The 13,592-nt window shown below is 59.5% G+C and overlaps 2 protein-coding genes across 2 annotated transcripts in view; both read right to left on the reverse strand.

Annotated features, from left to right (window-relative positions):
- EIF2B3 (eukaryotic translation initiation factor 2B subunit gamma) overlaps window positions 1-2,455 on the reverse strand; it is a 104,375-nt gene extending 101,920 nt beyond the window's left edge. The window contains exons 1-2 of the mRNA XM_059822030.1: window positions 2,442-2,455; window positions 2,077-2,225 (exon numbers count right to left, since the gene is read on the reverse strand). Of these exons, the coding sequence (XP_059678013.1) occupies window positions 2,077-2,224 (148 nt within the window). The 5' untranslated portion in view covers window position 2,225; window positions 2,442-2,455. The remainder of the gene's footprint in view (window positions 1-2,076; window positions 2,226-2,441) is intronic.
- A 669-nt stretch (window positions 2,456-3,124) lies between these two features.
- On the reverse strand, window positions 3,125-11,696 carry LOC104256785 (E3 ubiquitin-protein ligase HECTD3-like). Its single transcript, XM_059821944.1, has 21 exons — window positions 11,370-11,696; window positions 11,125-11,285; window positions 10,475-10,567; window positions 9,912-10,047; window positions 9,433-9,548; window positions 9,055-9,168; window positions 7,905-7,987; window positions 7,489-7,654; window positions 6,832-6,913; window positions 6,371-6,553; window positions 6,226-6,275; window positions 6,041-6,105; window positions 5,662-5,765; window positions 5,269-5,388; window positions 5,097-5,186; window positions 4,798-5,004; window positions 4,413-4,542; window positions 3,876-3,950; window positions 3,549-3,630; window positions 3,387-3,458; window positions 3,125-3,209 (listed from the first exon to the last, which is right to left on the reverse strand). Exons 1-21 carry the CDS (start codon window positions 11,694-11,696, stop codon window positions 3,125-3,127), a joined length of 2,541 nt encoding a protein of 846 aa, XP_059677927.1.
- Window positions 11,697-13,592: the final 1,896 nt, after the last annotated feature.

Below are 13,592 nucleotides of genomic sequence, written 5' to 3' on the forward strand. Positions count from 1 at the left end.
GAACGGAAGCTCTGCAAAGAAAAGACTGAGAAAACAAAACAGCAAGAAACCTTTTCCCCTGGCCTCAAGAACTGGAAGGAAAAGCAAGAGTCAAAGCCTCAAATAAAAATGTCCCAGCCCCCAAAAAAGCCCCAACATCATATTCCACATGGAATTTTAATAGAGATTTATAGGAAATAATAGAGCCCTCAGCCTAGGAAGTTCCTGTGGCAAGATGAAAACACACAAAGAATAAATCTGTATCATTCAAAACTGAACTCATTCTGAATCTGTTAACAGAAAAGAGGAAGGAACTGTAAACATGAAAACCATGTGGCAGTTTGGTACCAGAGATACGGGAGGGCTCCCCTCCCACTCCCGTACTGGATGCCAACTTGGACTCAAAACAGGCTGAAGAACCTAGAGAAAGGGATTGAAAGCACACCTTGAATTGGGGAAAGAAGTAACGAATGGACGACAAATTGGTGTCAGGTGGAAGTTATAAGCCCACAGTTCAGCATAAATCTGGTGAGCTGGACAAAGGTCCCCTAATATGTTTTAGGAGAGATGAAGCACTTGTAGCTTGGACAGAAGGGACACAGTGAATTAGACCGTGGAACACCTACTTACTAATATAAGCAAGTATGGGGAACTAAAGCCTCCTGTAATACTAAGAATTATGATCCAGAGAGAGAATTCATGCTAGTGGAATATTAACACAGAAACATACAGATTGGTCAGGAGACAGAAGCAAGAGAGGAGCAGGAAGGTGGCAGCTTGCTTGCTGAAGCTGCACATACAACCCTGCACGTCCATTTCGCAGGGGATAGATAAGCCGCAGAGCTATGTGTGAGAAAGGGGAAAGATCTGACCATAACACCACCTACTAGTAGTCAAGAGCACCAAGCGGAAACGGTTATTTCTGAACAGTTATAAAGAGCCACACAAAGCACAAGACTGGTTACAGAGAAGCTCTGAACTACCCATATATCCATATCACGGGATAAAAGTATAATCTTAACAAAAAAAGAGACAAGAGAGTAGTCAAAGAAAGTGGACATTCGGAAAGCAGACTCAACAAACAACAGGCAAAAAGCAATTCCAAGGGAAAAAAGTTCTTAAGGATTCCTTAATGAAACAAAATAAAGGCAACGTCTTAAGTTTGCTCTTTCTTTTGTTCCTTCACACTGAAAGTGTAAGAGGCTGACATGGATAACCATGAGCTGATCTCTACATCTTCACAGAGAAAAGAAGCAGCCAGGAAAAAACGCCACATTCTTCAGATGAAGTATAGAATAATCACACAGTCATGCAGAAGAAGGAAAAACAGAAAAGCAGAAAGGCAAAGGACAAATACACACATGAAAAAACAGAGCCATGAAAGGTATCAGGAAGAAGTTTTATAAGTAGCGGGAGAACACCACAGAAAGATTTGGTCCACCACTCAAAAGGTAAACAAAAACCTAAACCCAGAGAACACTAAAGAACCTCACTAAATACCATTTTAGCCCTCCCATGAAACAAGGCCCATGGGTGAGCATTACAAGTCTACCACTTTCCCCTGCCCTGTTCTGTCCAAAAACTAGCACTTGACTCCATGCTGCAGCAATAAGGACTAAATACCTCAAACAGAACAAGTAACCCTGAACTTCAGGTCAGGCCGAAACAACAAGCCAAACGATATCCCAAGAGAGCTGACACGCTTCTCACGCTACTCTCATTAATAATTCAAAGAAACGAGTGACAGACTCCTGGTTAACAACACTGGGAACACCACCAACGTTGGGAAAAGCATATAGATGGGAAAAGCCTTGGCGAGGGCAGAAGAGGGGGAAGGGGGCGCAGGCACAGGAGGTGCAACCTGCACTTTAGGAAAGGGTGTGACGTGGGCCAATAGCACAGCTCCAGTGCAAAGACACCTCCTGCTAAAGCAACTATCCCAATCAACAGAGCATCTGTGACACGAGTTAGAACAACATTAGAACAACGGGACAGGGGACGACAAACAGGAGTGGCAAAGGTGGCCCCGGGAAGCCTGAAGAGGCCAGGGTAAGCACGTCGTCTCCGCCCCCACCTCAAGCCACCGTCACGCCTCACCTTCGAAGCCAGCGCGCTCGAGGAGGTTCAGCGGGTACCAGAGCAGGGGTCGGTTGCCCACGGGGAGCAGCGGCTTCGGGATGCTGGATGTCAGGTCCGTCATACGGGAACCTCCCCCCGCCGCCATCACCACAGCCTGGAACTCCATGCTGCAGAGAGAGCACAGGGTCAAGGCCTCACTCAACTACGGCAGAACCGGGCAGGCCCGGGCCGCGCCAGGCCGAGCCAGGCAAAGACCGGTTCGGTTCAGGCTGACCCAACTTTAGCCGCCAGCGCTTCTCAGAGGAGTGCGTCGGCTCTTCGCCTCCCCCGCGCCCCTTCCAGCCCGTGCGGAGGCGCCGAGCCTCCCCTCGCCTCGCCGTTACCTCCGCTCTGCCGGCCGCCGGCTCCCAGCTCCTCACTGACAGGACAGGAATGGCGGCGCCGGCGCACAATGCGCGTGCGCGCAGAGAGCCGAGCGGGTCAATCACGGACGGGGCAGTAGAGCGCCGATAGGCTCGATCCCCATCCTCGCCTTGCTGCGGTCGGCTCCTCCCAGCCAGGTCAGCGAGAAGAACACGGAAGGAAGGATCCCAGGCTGCAGAGCACCGAGTCATGGATGCCTGCTGGGCCGCGGGAGGGGCTCGGCGGCACAGCGCCCCCAGGCGGCCGGAGGTGGGGCTGCAGGCAGGGAGTGCGGAGGAGCTGCAGGCAGGGTGCGGGGGGGGCGGGCAGCCTGCAGGGTGCGCGTGGCAGCGGGGCGGTTCTCGGGGGGCGGCACTTTGTGGCCGCGCTCCCCACGCACACCGTGTGCGGAGAGGGGACAGGACCCGCAGCCCCCAGGTGCACACCATGCTCTCCGCCCCGCAGCACCCCGTGCCGGTGCAGCACCCAGCAGGCAGTGCCATGCTGGTCCCCCAGTTGCAGCACTGGCCAAACATGCTCCAGTCCCAGCCCTCGAGAAGCACGGACACAAACAGGACCTGGGGCAGGATCCGGCCCTGCAGTTTTATTGCATCCAGTGTCCCTGGGGTGGGCAGCTCCCATGGCATGGGGCGCCTGGGGGGCCTCACTCATCCCAGGGGTTCTTGTCAGTGTCGATGGACATGCAGTTGTACACAGCGTACCGCAGCAGCTCCTCACAGGCCTTGGCCCTGGGTGGGGAGGAACACTGGGTCACAGCCATGACGAGCACCGAGAGCCCCACACTTCCCTCCCCACACCTGCCCGGATGTCCCCTGGGGCAGGACCTGGGGAGCCTGGGAGAGGACCCCAATGCCAGTCCCAGGGAGCGGGGAATGTCCCCATCCCCTGTCCCCAGCTTGACTCACGAGGAATAGTTGGGCAAGAAGAAGCTGCAGGAGCACGTGGAGGCCTGTGGCATCAGGTCCAGTGCGTTCAAGCTTGGGAGAAAGGAGAGAGAGTCAGGCCCGGGCACAGCACAGGGACCCCAGCCCAGCGCAGGGACCCCAGCCCAGGCAGGACCGACTCACTTTTCCCTTTCTGGGTAGACAGCGATCTGAACTGGGAGGCGGCTCCGGCCAGTGACAAACTTAAGGAAGCGGCTGAGATCCTCTGAGGGGAAGGACAGGGCTCAGGTCTCAGGGACAAGGACAGGACCATCCCAGTCACTGCTGTCGTGGCAGGGTCTGCCCTTGCAGAAGTATCCCAGGAGCACAGGGCAAAGCTAAGGGTTGCTCTCAGCATCCCAGTAAGGGCCAGGCGGGATGACTCCAACCGACTCCCAGGGCAATGGGTGCCCCGTCCCCTGGCCCACCCCACTGCATGTGAAGAGCGGGGGAAGGCTTGGGGTCACTCACCACTGGTGAAGTTGTTGAGTGCTTCCAAGAAGTTCTGGATACGGATGTCGCCAGAGGGAAAGTCCTCAAATGTGACTGCGACAAGGAACATGCAACAGCTTCGTTTGAAACTCCCAGCAAAGCAAATTAACACGCAACATGTCCATCCTGCCCTTCTGTGAGAGCCCAGAGCAGAGGCAGGAGAGGAGGAGACCCTCTGCTCTCAGTGAGCCCCCAGCACCCCAAGCGGGGCTGGAACCCTGCACAAAGGCAGGCAGAGAACTGTGGGTCCCAGTCTGCAGGGTGGCCGTTCACCTCTGCTCACAGTTGCCAAGGTCCAGAGGGACCAGAGTGGGGACTGGTAGGGTTGGCAGCTAAACCTGAAGCATCCCAGCCCTATCCAGGATCCCTCTGGCTCATCCTCCCCGAGGCTCCCTGACACCCCACAACCAGGGACTCAGCATGGGGCAGGATGCATGCGCAGGATGAGCATTGTTGAAGGGAGCCCCTGCCCACGCAGGGGGCTGGGAGCACCTGTGGGATGGCCCTGGCACTTACTGAACCTCTGCAGTTCGGCCACTGTGATCTCGGGGTCCCCGCAGACCTTCCTCTCCAGCTGCTGCCAGGTGAGCAGGTCCAGCACAGGCTGGGGCACCACACGGAGCAGCCCAGCACGCATGGCTGCGATCTTCAGGGGGGACAGGGGGGGTTCCATGTCACTGTGACAGGTCTGAGCCCAGGGCAGCCAGCCAGGGCACTGGGGGCAGGGACCACAGGACCCCAGAGTTGGTCCTGGGGTCTCATGGGCATCCTGGGTATGGGATGCATGGAGGAACCGCCCAGCTGGAGCTGGTTTTGGGGACACGTTTTCGTAGCCACCAACCCCACAGGTACAGGAGGGCTTGCCACAGGGGCAGGGTGCCCTTGGAGCCACTCCAGTTACCTGCTCCTTGCTCTCCTCCAGCCGAGCCTTCTGCACCCGGCGGATGAACTCCTTGCGGTCCTCATAGCGCACCACAGTGCTGCTGCCATTGGGGATCAGCTCCACCACACGCTGGTCACTCCGCACCATTGTGTAGGTCAGCTCTCTGCCGAACATGAACTCGAAGTCTTCCCTGTCCACCCCCTCCAGCACCTGCAGCAGCTTCACCTGCAATCCCAACAGGCAAAAGCCATCAAGGCAGAGCCGGAGCAGCCACAGAAGCATATGGCACTGCCCTGCCAGTCCCCAGCCCCACTCACCAGCTCCGAGTCCACGGCGGCAAAGTCTTTGCTCCAGCTGACCTCCTCCCCTACCAGCTGCTTCCACACCAGTGCTGGCAGAGCCAGAATCTGCCAGAGGGAGCAGAAATGTACGTCCTTCCCATGTCCCTCCTTCACCCCTCGCCAGCCGGGGAGGCTCTGCTGTGCTCACCAGAAACTCTTTGCTCCGCAGGGCTGCTCCCATCAGCTGCCCAATCCACTCGTACTTGGGGAAGTCCTTGCAGGAGGGGTTGGGGACGTACATGTCCCTGCTGTCGCTGCTGCTGTTACCCTGTGGGAGAGAGGCTTAGGACCCGCGGACACAGATGCGACCAGCCCAGCCTGCAGCCTCCCTCTCCATCACCTCTCCGCCTGCCTCTCCTGCCCTTTAGAACCTTCCAGGAGATCTCAACCACCCGGGAACAAGCACAGCCCCCACGACCAATAACCCTGCAAGCATTAAGACAGGACTAACACCCCAAAATATTGCAACTGAGGGACAAGCCCCTAGGCTCTTCTGGATTTCCCCCTGGGGCCAGGACAGGCGGACAGCAGGGTGCCAAACCTGGTTGGAGGTGCGCACGAAGAAGGGCAGGGGCACAGGGACATCGCCCGAGCTGGGACACAGCTCCTCTGACACGTCTGACAGGCTGTCCCGAAAACCACCACCTGCAATGGGGGTGGAGGCTGATTAGTGCCTGACACACTGGGGCCAGACACTGAGCTGCAGGATCTGGCCAAGCCACCCCCACTCCATGGGGCAGGGGCAGCGCTGGAGGCGTAGGGGAGATGCAGGGACCACCCCATGTGTGCAGAGCGGGGCTGCCTCCCACAGAGCAACGGGGACAGCGTGGGCACCCTGCCTCAGTGGGCGACCCACCGAGCTGCCCCCCAGCATGAGAAAGCCCACGGGAGAGCCCCAGGTGGGAGGGGAGAGCTCTCACCATTGTCGACGATGCCCTCCATGATGAACTCGCACTCCCACCACTGGCTGTAGCTCAGGGGCCACCTGTGGGGAAGAAACAGCCCCATGCACCCCCCTCCTCCAAGAGAGCCATCAGCACCTGGCATCCCCCCCACACCCTGCTCCGGGGAGGTGACACCGCACAAATGTGACGTGAAGACCTACCTGTAGTCTAGGGGCTGATTGTTCTTGGAAGATCTGAGGCCTTTGTACAGCTGGAGAGGAGCAGAACGGAAAGGGGATGAGACACAGTGGGGGCAAGTGATGCTGCGTTGGCAGGTACCCAGCATGGGGCATGGCATTGCCGTACCTGCGTGAAGACGGTGTTCCTGCAGCTGGGATCCAGCGCGGGGTTGACACGGTGCTCCCGGGCCAGATGCCGGTTGATGTACAGCTTTGGCAGGGTGTGAGGGGGGGTGGTCTCCGAGGACTGGAGACAGTGGGTGATGAGGGCTGCGCTCTGCTTGGACAGCAGCAGGAACGGCTTCATGCTCTATCAGGGGATGAGCAGGGATGCTTAGAGGCTTGATCCTGCTGCCATGTGCCCTCTTTCCCCCTCCCCGAGCACAGCCCCCCCCCAGTGTCACAGGGGATGCTCAGCTCCCCCATCCCTCCGGCAATGCCCAGCACAGCAGCTCTCAGTATGAGCCCTGGGCTGGTCTGTCCCCATCGGATCAAGGGGAACACGCCATAGCCTGTGGGGAAAACAGCAGAGCCCGTGACGAGATGCTCCTACCAGAACCATCCCAGGGGAGCCTGGCAAATGCTCACCCTGAGTGCATTGAAGGTGCCAATGCTGTCCTCGGAGAGGGGGATCAGGTAATGCAGGACACTGTCGAGGAGCTGGACGAACCTGGAGACCGGAGAGGAGCAGCATGAGGATGCAAGGGGGTTGGCGGACGTGTGGAGCCTGATACACCCGTGGCGTCTCACTGCGGACAGCCCCAGGCATGCACCAAGCCCGGGCGCCACGCTCCCTGCACGTGGGTCTCCTCCAGGCCATGGAGGGACCCTGGCACACCAAGGGGAGCACCCAATGGGCACCCTCTAGCCACGTGCTTTATTCTGTACTCCCCAAGAAAAATCTGCAAAGGAGGGCAGCCCAGCCCACGCTGCAGCACTGCAGCTGACTCGCTGCAGAGGGTCTCTTCATGGGGCCAGTGCCGACCCCAACCTGGGGCTGCCCTGCAGGCAGTGGGGTGGGAGACTCCACATTGCAGGTTTCCCTTGCCCTGTGCTGGCACCGTGCTCCCCAGGCACTGGAAGCAGCCATGTTCGGATGGGGAGCAGCAAGCCAAAGTCCCTGCTGCACATGGGAAAGGAGGTGGCAGACTTTAAGCGAGACATGTGCAACCCCCTGCTAGAGGCCAGGGCACAGTCCTTGGGGCCCTGCCTTGCTGCAGAGACAGTGCCATCCCAGTGCCATACCTCTGAATGAGCGTGGCCCGCCGGTACAGCACGTCAGCATCCACCCCTTCCAGGAGAGGGTAGCGCACAAGCCGGGCTGGCTGGAACATGTCGGCATTGAGGATCAGGTCCCACTCCCAGAAGGACTTGATCTTAATCCCTCGCAGGCGGACATTGTACCCTTGGTCTGCCAAGAAAGGACAGCGATGCTGTATGTGCAGCTACAGCTGTGTAACCGGCATGGCTCAGATGCTGCAACTGGGGGCAAGAAGTCCCCAGTGCCTACAGCATCCCAAATGAAGCTCATTCCCCAGCTTTTCCTCCAACAGACCCCAAAAAGCAACCAGTGCAGCAGGAAGAGCCACAGGTGCTGGGACCAGCTGCAGGTTTAGGGCCGGGCTGGGCTGGCAGCCCCAGTCCCAGCAGCGCAGGCTCACCCCGGCACTCCAGGATGCGGATCTCCAGCACCGGCAGGTGGGTCTTCATGTCACGGAGGATGCAGATGTCCTGGAAGCTGTTCCTGCACACAGCACGGAGGGAGATAGCAGAGCTGCAAGGCGGCCAGCAAGGCACGGGCCACTCTGACTGCCCAGCCAAGGATGCGCTGCTACCCGTGGCTAAAGTTCCTCCGCCTCACTGGGGCTGCGGCAGGAGGGGACCAAGCGAAAAGAAGAGGCTGTCAGAGGCACAGAGACATCCTGAAGAAGGTGGAAGCCACATGCAAAGAGCCAGAAAAGAGCATAAATTCAAAGCAGAACAGAAAGGCGAGATGGCCGAGAGCATGATGCAGTTCCCGGGGGGTCCTGGTGCATCTTGCATTGGCACAACCATCCTTCAAGCCGAGCTGGTCACACAAGGATGATGTGTTTTGAAGGGAACAGGGATTTGTGGAGATGAGTGATGTGGTAAGTGATTCACTTGTATTTCCAAAGCCTTTGGCAAAGTCCTGTCAAAGACATATAGGCGTGTGGGGAAAAACTACTGCCACTGCCCAGATGCAGCGAGGAGTTGGCTCCTAACACCAGGGAAGAGACCTCGGCGGTCTCATGGATGCTTCTTCAAAGACAAATCTCACTACTCAGCCAAAAAAAGGCAAACAGGCAAGTTCTGGGGAAGGAGGAGGAGATCTTCGCACCCCTGTGTAAACCCCCGCCTGCCTCGAGAAGGGTGCTGCAGAGCCAGAGGGAAGAGGGAGAGGTGAAGCACTACAGGACTTCTCGGCTACAGCACGGCAGAGGTGCTCAGAAAGGAGACGGTAGCGGCACGTGTCCCCAGAGGCAAGGAGGAGGAGGAGGAAAGACCCCCAAAGTCACTAAGCAGGAGGAAGCATGCTGCAGTCTAGCTGCCGCAGCACGAATGAGGAGCAGGAGCGGAGACGAAGGCGCTCAGCTGACACATGGAGGCGGGGGGCCACCACGCTTGCGGGGACAGATGTAACCTGCATCCAGGGACCCGCAGAGAGCCACCGTCACTGGCGGGTCACTCAGGACTGACCCCAGCCCTTTCCATAGCATCTGCTCGGGATGCAGAGACAGCCTGGGTGTTTGGTTCAAGCTGGACCCAGGCTGCTCCTTGCTCATTACTCACTCCTTAATAAGGACTGTTCTCAGGTGCTGCAGCCTGTTCGGAGCCCCGCCATACACGGCCACCCGCCTGGGGATGTAGGAGCTGTCCTGACCGTCCAGCATCAGCCACAGCTTCCTGGGGATGAGAAGAGCAATGGACAGCGTTGTCCTCCCCTCCTGAGCTGCCTGGGCATGGAGATGCCCTTGGACATGTTCCAGGGCTGAGGGCAAGGCTATGTCCTCCTGGGGTGCATCTGGGAGCAGCTGTCCCCCACCTCAACCCAGAGCCCCCAGCTGCAGCCCGGGGAAAGCTGCTTTCAAGAGGAAGATGGTGTTTTGCCCCACACCCTGCCTGTCCCTGGCACAGCTGCCAGTGAGGGGGGGCACCCTGAGGTCTCACTTGACAATGGTGCCTTTCTTCATGTTAAGCCGCACCCAGTGCTGCCCTGGAGGCCCGTTGCTCTCCCAGAAGGTGTATGTCTGGTTGTCGGTCAGATGAGCCGCGCTGCAGTCCTCCTGCAAGAGTACAGCGAGTGGAGGGAGGGAGCTGAGCATCCTTGGTCACACCATGGCCACCCCTGGGCCAGAGGATGTCAGGGCCAGGCCAACCCCTCGGTTCGCTGGGCTGCAGGTGGATGGTGGTTCCCGCACAGAGCAAGCTGGGCATGGCCATGGACCCCTTACAGCACCCTAGAGACAAAATGGAGTTTTGCTCCAGATGCCCAACTCCTCGCAGCCTCGCTAGAGCAGCAAAACCTCACCACCATCCCCTGCCCCTCTCAGAGGGGACAGCCACTGCCAGCTGCTCCTCCCCGCAGCTGCGGTGATGCTCGTGTGTTTCACACCAATTTTAAGCCGTGGAGGAGCCCTGCGACGCACCGCCTGCGAGGAGACCTCGACACTGCTGAGGTGCTCCTTGGTGCAGTCCCTGCGCTGCAGCTCCCTCTCGCTGTGATTGTACAGGAAGCGCCCCAGCTCCATGTCGTGCTCGTAGCTCCAGCCCGGGGGCACGGACCTGCGGGGGGACTCCGTGTTAACAGGACAGGGAGACCAGGCTGCGCCCCAAACATGCCCACCAGCACTATTCAGGTGCCCCAGCTCAGACCGGCTGCAGCATCTCATGGTCACCGCATTGGGATGGTGCCAGGCAGCTGTCCCCGCTGCAGGCAGATGGCACAGCCGTATCTCACCACCACCACGACAGGTGTTTATGGCCACCCCACCCCAGTGGGAACAGCACCACACGGTCACTCTGATGCTCTGTGGAGCAAAGGCCATCTTCGCTTGAGCAGTGTCAAATGGCATCAACGTAAAAGGCATCTCATGGCACCCATCCTCCTCACTCCCAACCCTGAAGCCAGTCCTGACCCCACAGGCATATCCAGGTCCTGGCTGGCCACCCCTTGGGGTGCTGCAATACACTCTAGGAGATGCACTTGTACCGAAACTTCTGCACCGCAGCCTCATCTTGCTCTATGAATCTGGGCTTCTCTCCGAGGCGCACGGAGTACGTCAGGTCCACCACTTGTTCCCAGCTGAAGCAGCACCAGCAGAGAAGTCACACAAGGGAAAAGATGGGTCAGTACTCAGCATGCCCAAGTGTTACTGCCTTAGCTGGGAGTGGGAGGCAGCAGAGGTGATGGCACCCAGGGGCTGCAGGAACCGCTGTGAGCAGGATGAGAGCATCCCTGCAGCCGGGTGCAGGCTGGGACAGAGCAGGGGAATCCAGCCCTGCACATGGCCTTCTGTCATGAAAATAAACTATGAGCTCTCTCATCACTGCATTACCTCTGTAACATCGCTCAGCCCAAACCCAAGTGCCTCAGAAACCCCCTGGCATGTTTTTTATCCTGTGCAGGTGCTGCCACAAGCAAACAGGATTAGCCTGGATTAGAGGGGGCACCCTCCTGCCTGCAGGTGGCTCCGCAGGGAAGTGTCCCACCTGCGCTGGAGGGAGTGAGGGGGGCTGTGCTGCACGTGCCCAGGGGATTTGGGATGGTTGAGTCGCATGTGCTCTGTGGGTACCAGCCACACGCGCCTCCAGCTCCCACAGCCCGGTCCCTGTCTGGGGTGCAGCAGGCTGGGACCATACCTGACCGCGGGTTTATAATCAACCCCGAGTGTTTGGTGCTGCCACTGGATCTTCTCTACGGACTCAACCGGCACCAACTTATCTCCTCCTTCTCCAAACCTCTGCGCCAGGAGCCAGCCCTCAGCCAGCTCATGGCTGCTCGTGTACTCCTCCAGCTGCTCCTGAAAGCACATCCCGGCTTGTCACCACCGCCGGGACCCGACGGGCGGCTCCCAACTGCACGGCGGGGCACGTCCCGCCGTTACCTTGCTGAGCTTGACCCAGAGCCCGGCGCCGTTGCAGTACTCCTCGCCGGTGGCGCGGAGGCAGCCGCCCTTCCGCACCTCGATGGTGGCCCGCGCCGCCCGCTTGCCGCCCCGCGCCGGCCCCGGGCTGTCCCAGACGCTGAGCAGGCTGCGGGCGGCGGCGGCGGCGGCGGCGGCGGGGTCCTTGCAGATCTTGTACTGCACCTCCCGCGGCACGTAGCAGAGCGCGGCGGGCAGCGCCCGGGCGCGGCGGAAGCACTCGCTGCACTGCAGCAGGAACCGCAGCCGGCCCAGCACCTGGTGCGGCGCCTCCCCGCCCGCACGCATCGCGTACCGGGTACCGGCTCCGTCCACCGCGCCGCCCCGGCGGTGCCCGCCCCGAGCCGGCCCCGGCGCTGTGCCCCCGGCGGTGCCCGTCCCGGTGTGCCCGCGGTGCCGGTTCGCCTCCGGCGGTGCCGCCGTGCCCGCCTCCGGCCGCGCCCGGCCCGGCCCTCCGGGGCCGCCCCGCTGCGGGCAGCCCCAGCTCCTGGGCTACCGCCTCCTCCCCGGGCCGGCGCCGCTCCGGCACTCCCCAGCCCTTCTTCACCCCTCCCGGGCCACAGTCCCCCCGCTCCCCAGCGGGGTGCTGGGTGTGGGGCCGCCGGGTGTGGGGCCGCCGTCATCCCCGCTTTGCTAAGACGCGACCCCCCCGGTCGCTCGGTCCCCGGCAGAGGCTGACCCGGGTCACCTGCATGCCTTTGGCCCGCGGCTTAGGACTCTGCTCCCTCCCGGCCCCCAACGTCCCTGTCGCTGCCTGCATCCCTGCAAGCAGAGAGGGGGTCCCTGTGGGGTCAGGGCACAGGGCTACATCTCTGGCATAGATAGGGAAAAGAGGTGAGCGGGCATGCTGCTACGGGGAGAGGTGCCTCGTGGCTGGCTGGGGGAACATATTCCTGCCCCAGGCAGGCTTGCAGGGGGTGGGGAGGCTCTGGACGCCTGCTGGGGAGAATGACAGTCTTCCCTGCCCAGGAGCAGCTTTATCCCAGCCGGCAGCGGCATCCTGGCAGCAGGAGTGAGACTGTGACCCCCAGCAGCCCCCAACCACCCCAGAACGCTGGCAGCGTGTCACCCCACATCATGTGTGCCTGTTGCATACCACAGCAAGGCGGTGGCAGAAAGCAACTCAGCTCCACCCCGTGCTACCTGAGTTTCTCCAGGCGGGGCACGAAGACTTGCATTTAAGGATCAGGAAACAACCAGGCTGGCAGAGCTCAAAGGTCCCTGGGCCCCTCTGGCAGCTGCTCTCCTGACAGATCAGAGTCCAGCTCCATCCCTGCCTGCAAAGGCACGGTGCAAAGAGACGTCCGACAGCTGTCACCCCTGCAGCGTTATCTGTTGAACAGGCGTGACTGTGCCTCACCGCAGTGATGGGCACTGGCCTCACCAGGAGCAAAGTGCCCTGAACCACGGTGTGGGAGAAATGCAGACTTCTGCCTTGCTCGTGACTGCAGCCATTGCACCCAGGAAGGTCCCGTGTCTTCCCTCCGCAGCCACGTCACCCTATAAAACTGGTTGCAGAGCTGCTGCAAAGGATTGAACCAGTTAATACTCTGAGCCCCCTCCATGACAACGCTTTGTGTGCAAAGGGTATCACAGCGCCAATTTCTGCTTTACCTCCAGTTGCCTCTTATGACACCAGTCTCCATCACTGTTTAACCCAACAGAAGGACACAGGAGCCCCAGCCAAACCAGAAAAATCATCAGGAAGGCCAGGAATAGTTAGTTTGTTCAGTTTATTTTAGATCCTACATGAGGTAGGGACAGACAGATCCTGTCAAACTTTTTACAGCTTGTCATACTCCAGGGTAATAGTGGAATAACAAGACCAGCTAGACTACACGTGCGTTATTAATCACCTGAAGCTATTCTATGACAATTCAGCAAGCTGAAGAGAGAGCGAGTGGTTACATGGAGCCATCACAGCATCAGTCCCCCAGCTCATCCCTACCCACCCTGTAAAGATGCAGCTCTGGCACACACCAATGCTTCGTCTTCTCAGCAGCAGAGGGGCACCAGCACCTTCCTGAGGATGGCACTGGCTTGAAAACTGATCTCAACTGACTTGAGAGTGGGTGATGGGGTGGGGACGTGCAGCCTCTGGTTCCTGGTGCCCAGGAGGACTCCCTCACCCCAGGCCACATGCAACAGGAGTCCAGGGCAGGGGCACTTGCCTTGTGCCTTGCA

Source organism: Gavia stellata, chromosome 10 (assembly GCF_030936135.1).
Source record: "Gavia stellata isolate bGavSte3 chromosome 10, bGavSte3.hap2, whole genome shotgun sequence".
Lineage (NCBI taxonomy): Eukaryota > Metazoa > Chordata > Aves > Gaviiformes > Gaviidae > Gavia > Gavia stellata.

What these genes read in the sequence shown, in the direction of transcription:
- LOC104256785 (XM_059821944.1), bottom strand. Translation starts at nt 11,696, where the DNA reads ATGCGTGCGGGCGGGGAGGCGCCGCACCAGGTGCTGGGCCGGCTGCGG. An exon ending in CCGCATCCTGGAGTGCCGGG is followed by an intron (nt 7,655 to 7,904) that starts GTGAGCCTGCGC and finishes CTTTCTTGGCAG; the next exon opens with ACCAAGGGTACAATGTCCGC. An exon ending in GGCCGAACTGCAGAGGTTCA is followed by an intron (nt 3,951 to 4,412) that starts GTAAGTGCCAGG and finishes TCCTTGTCGCAG; the next exon opens with TCACATTTGAGGACTTTCCC.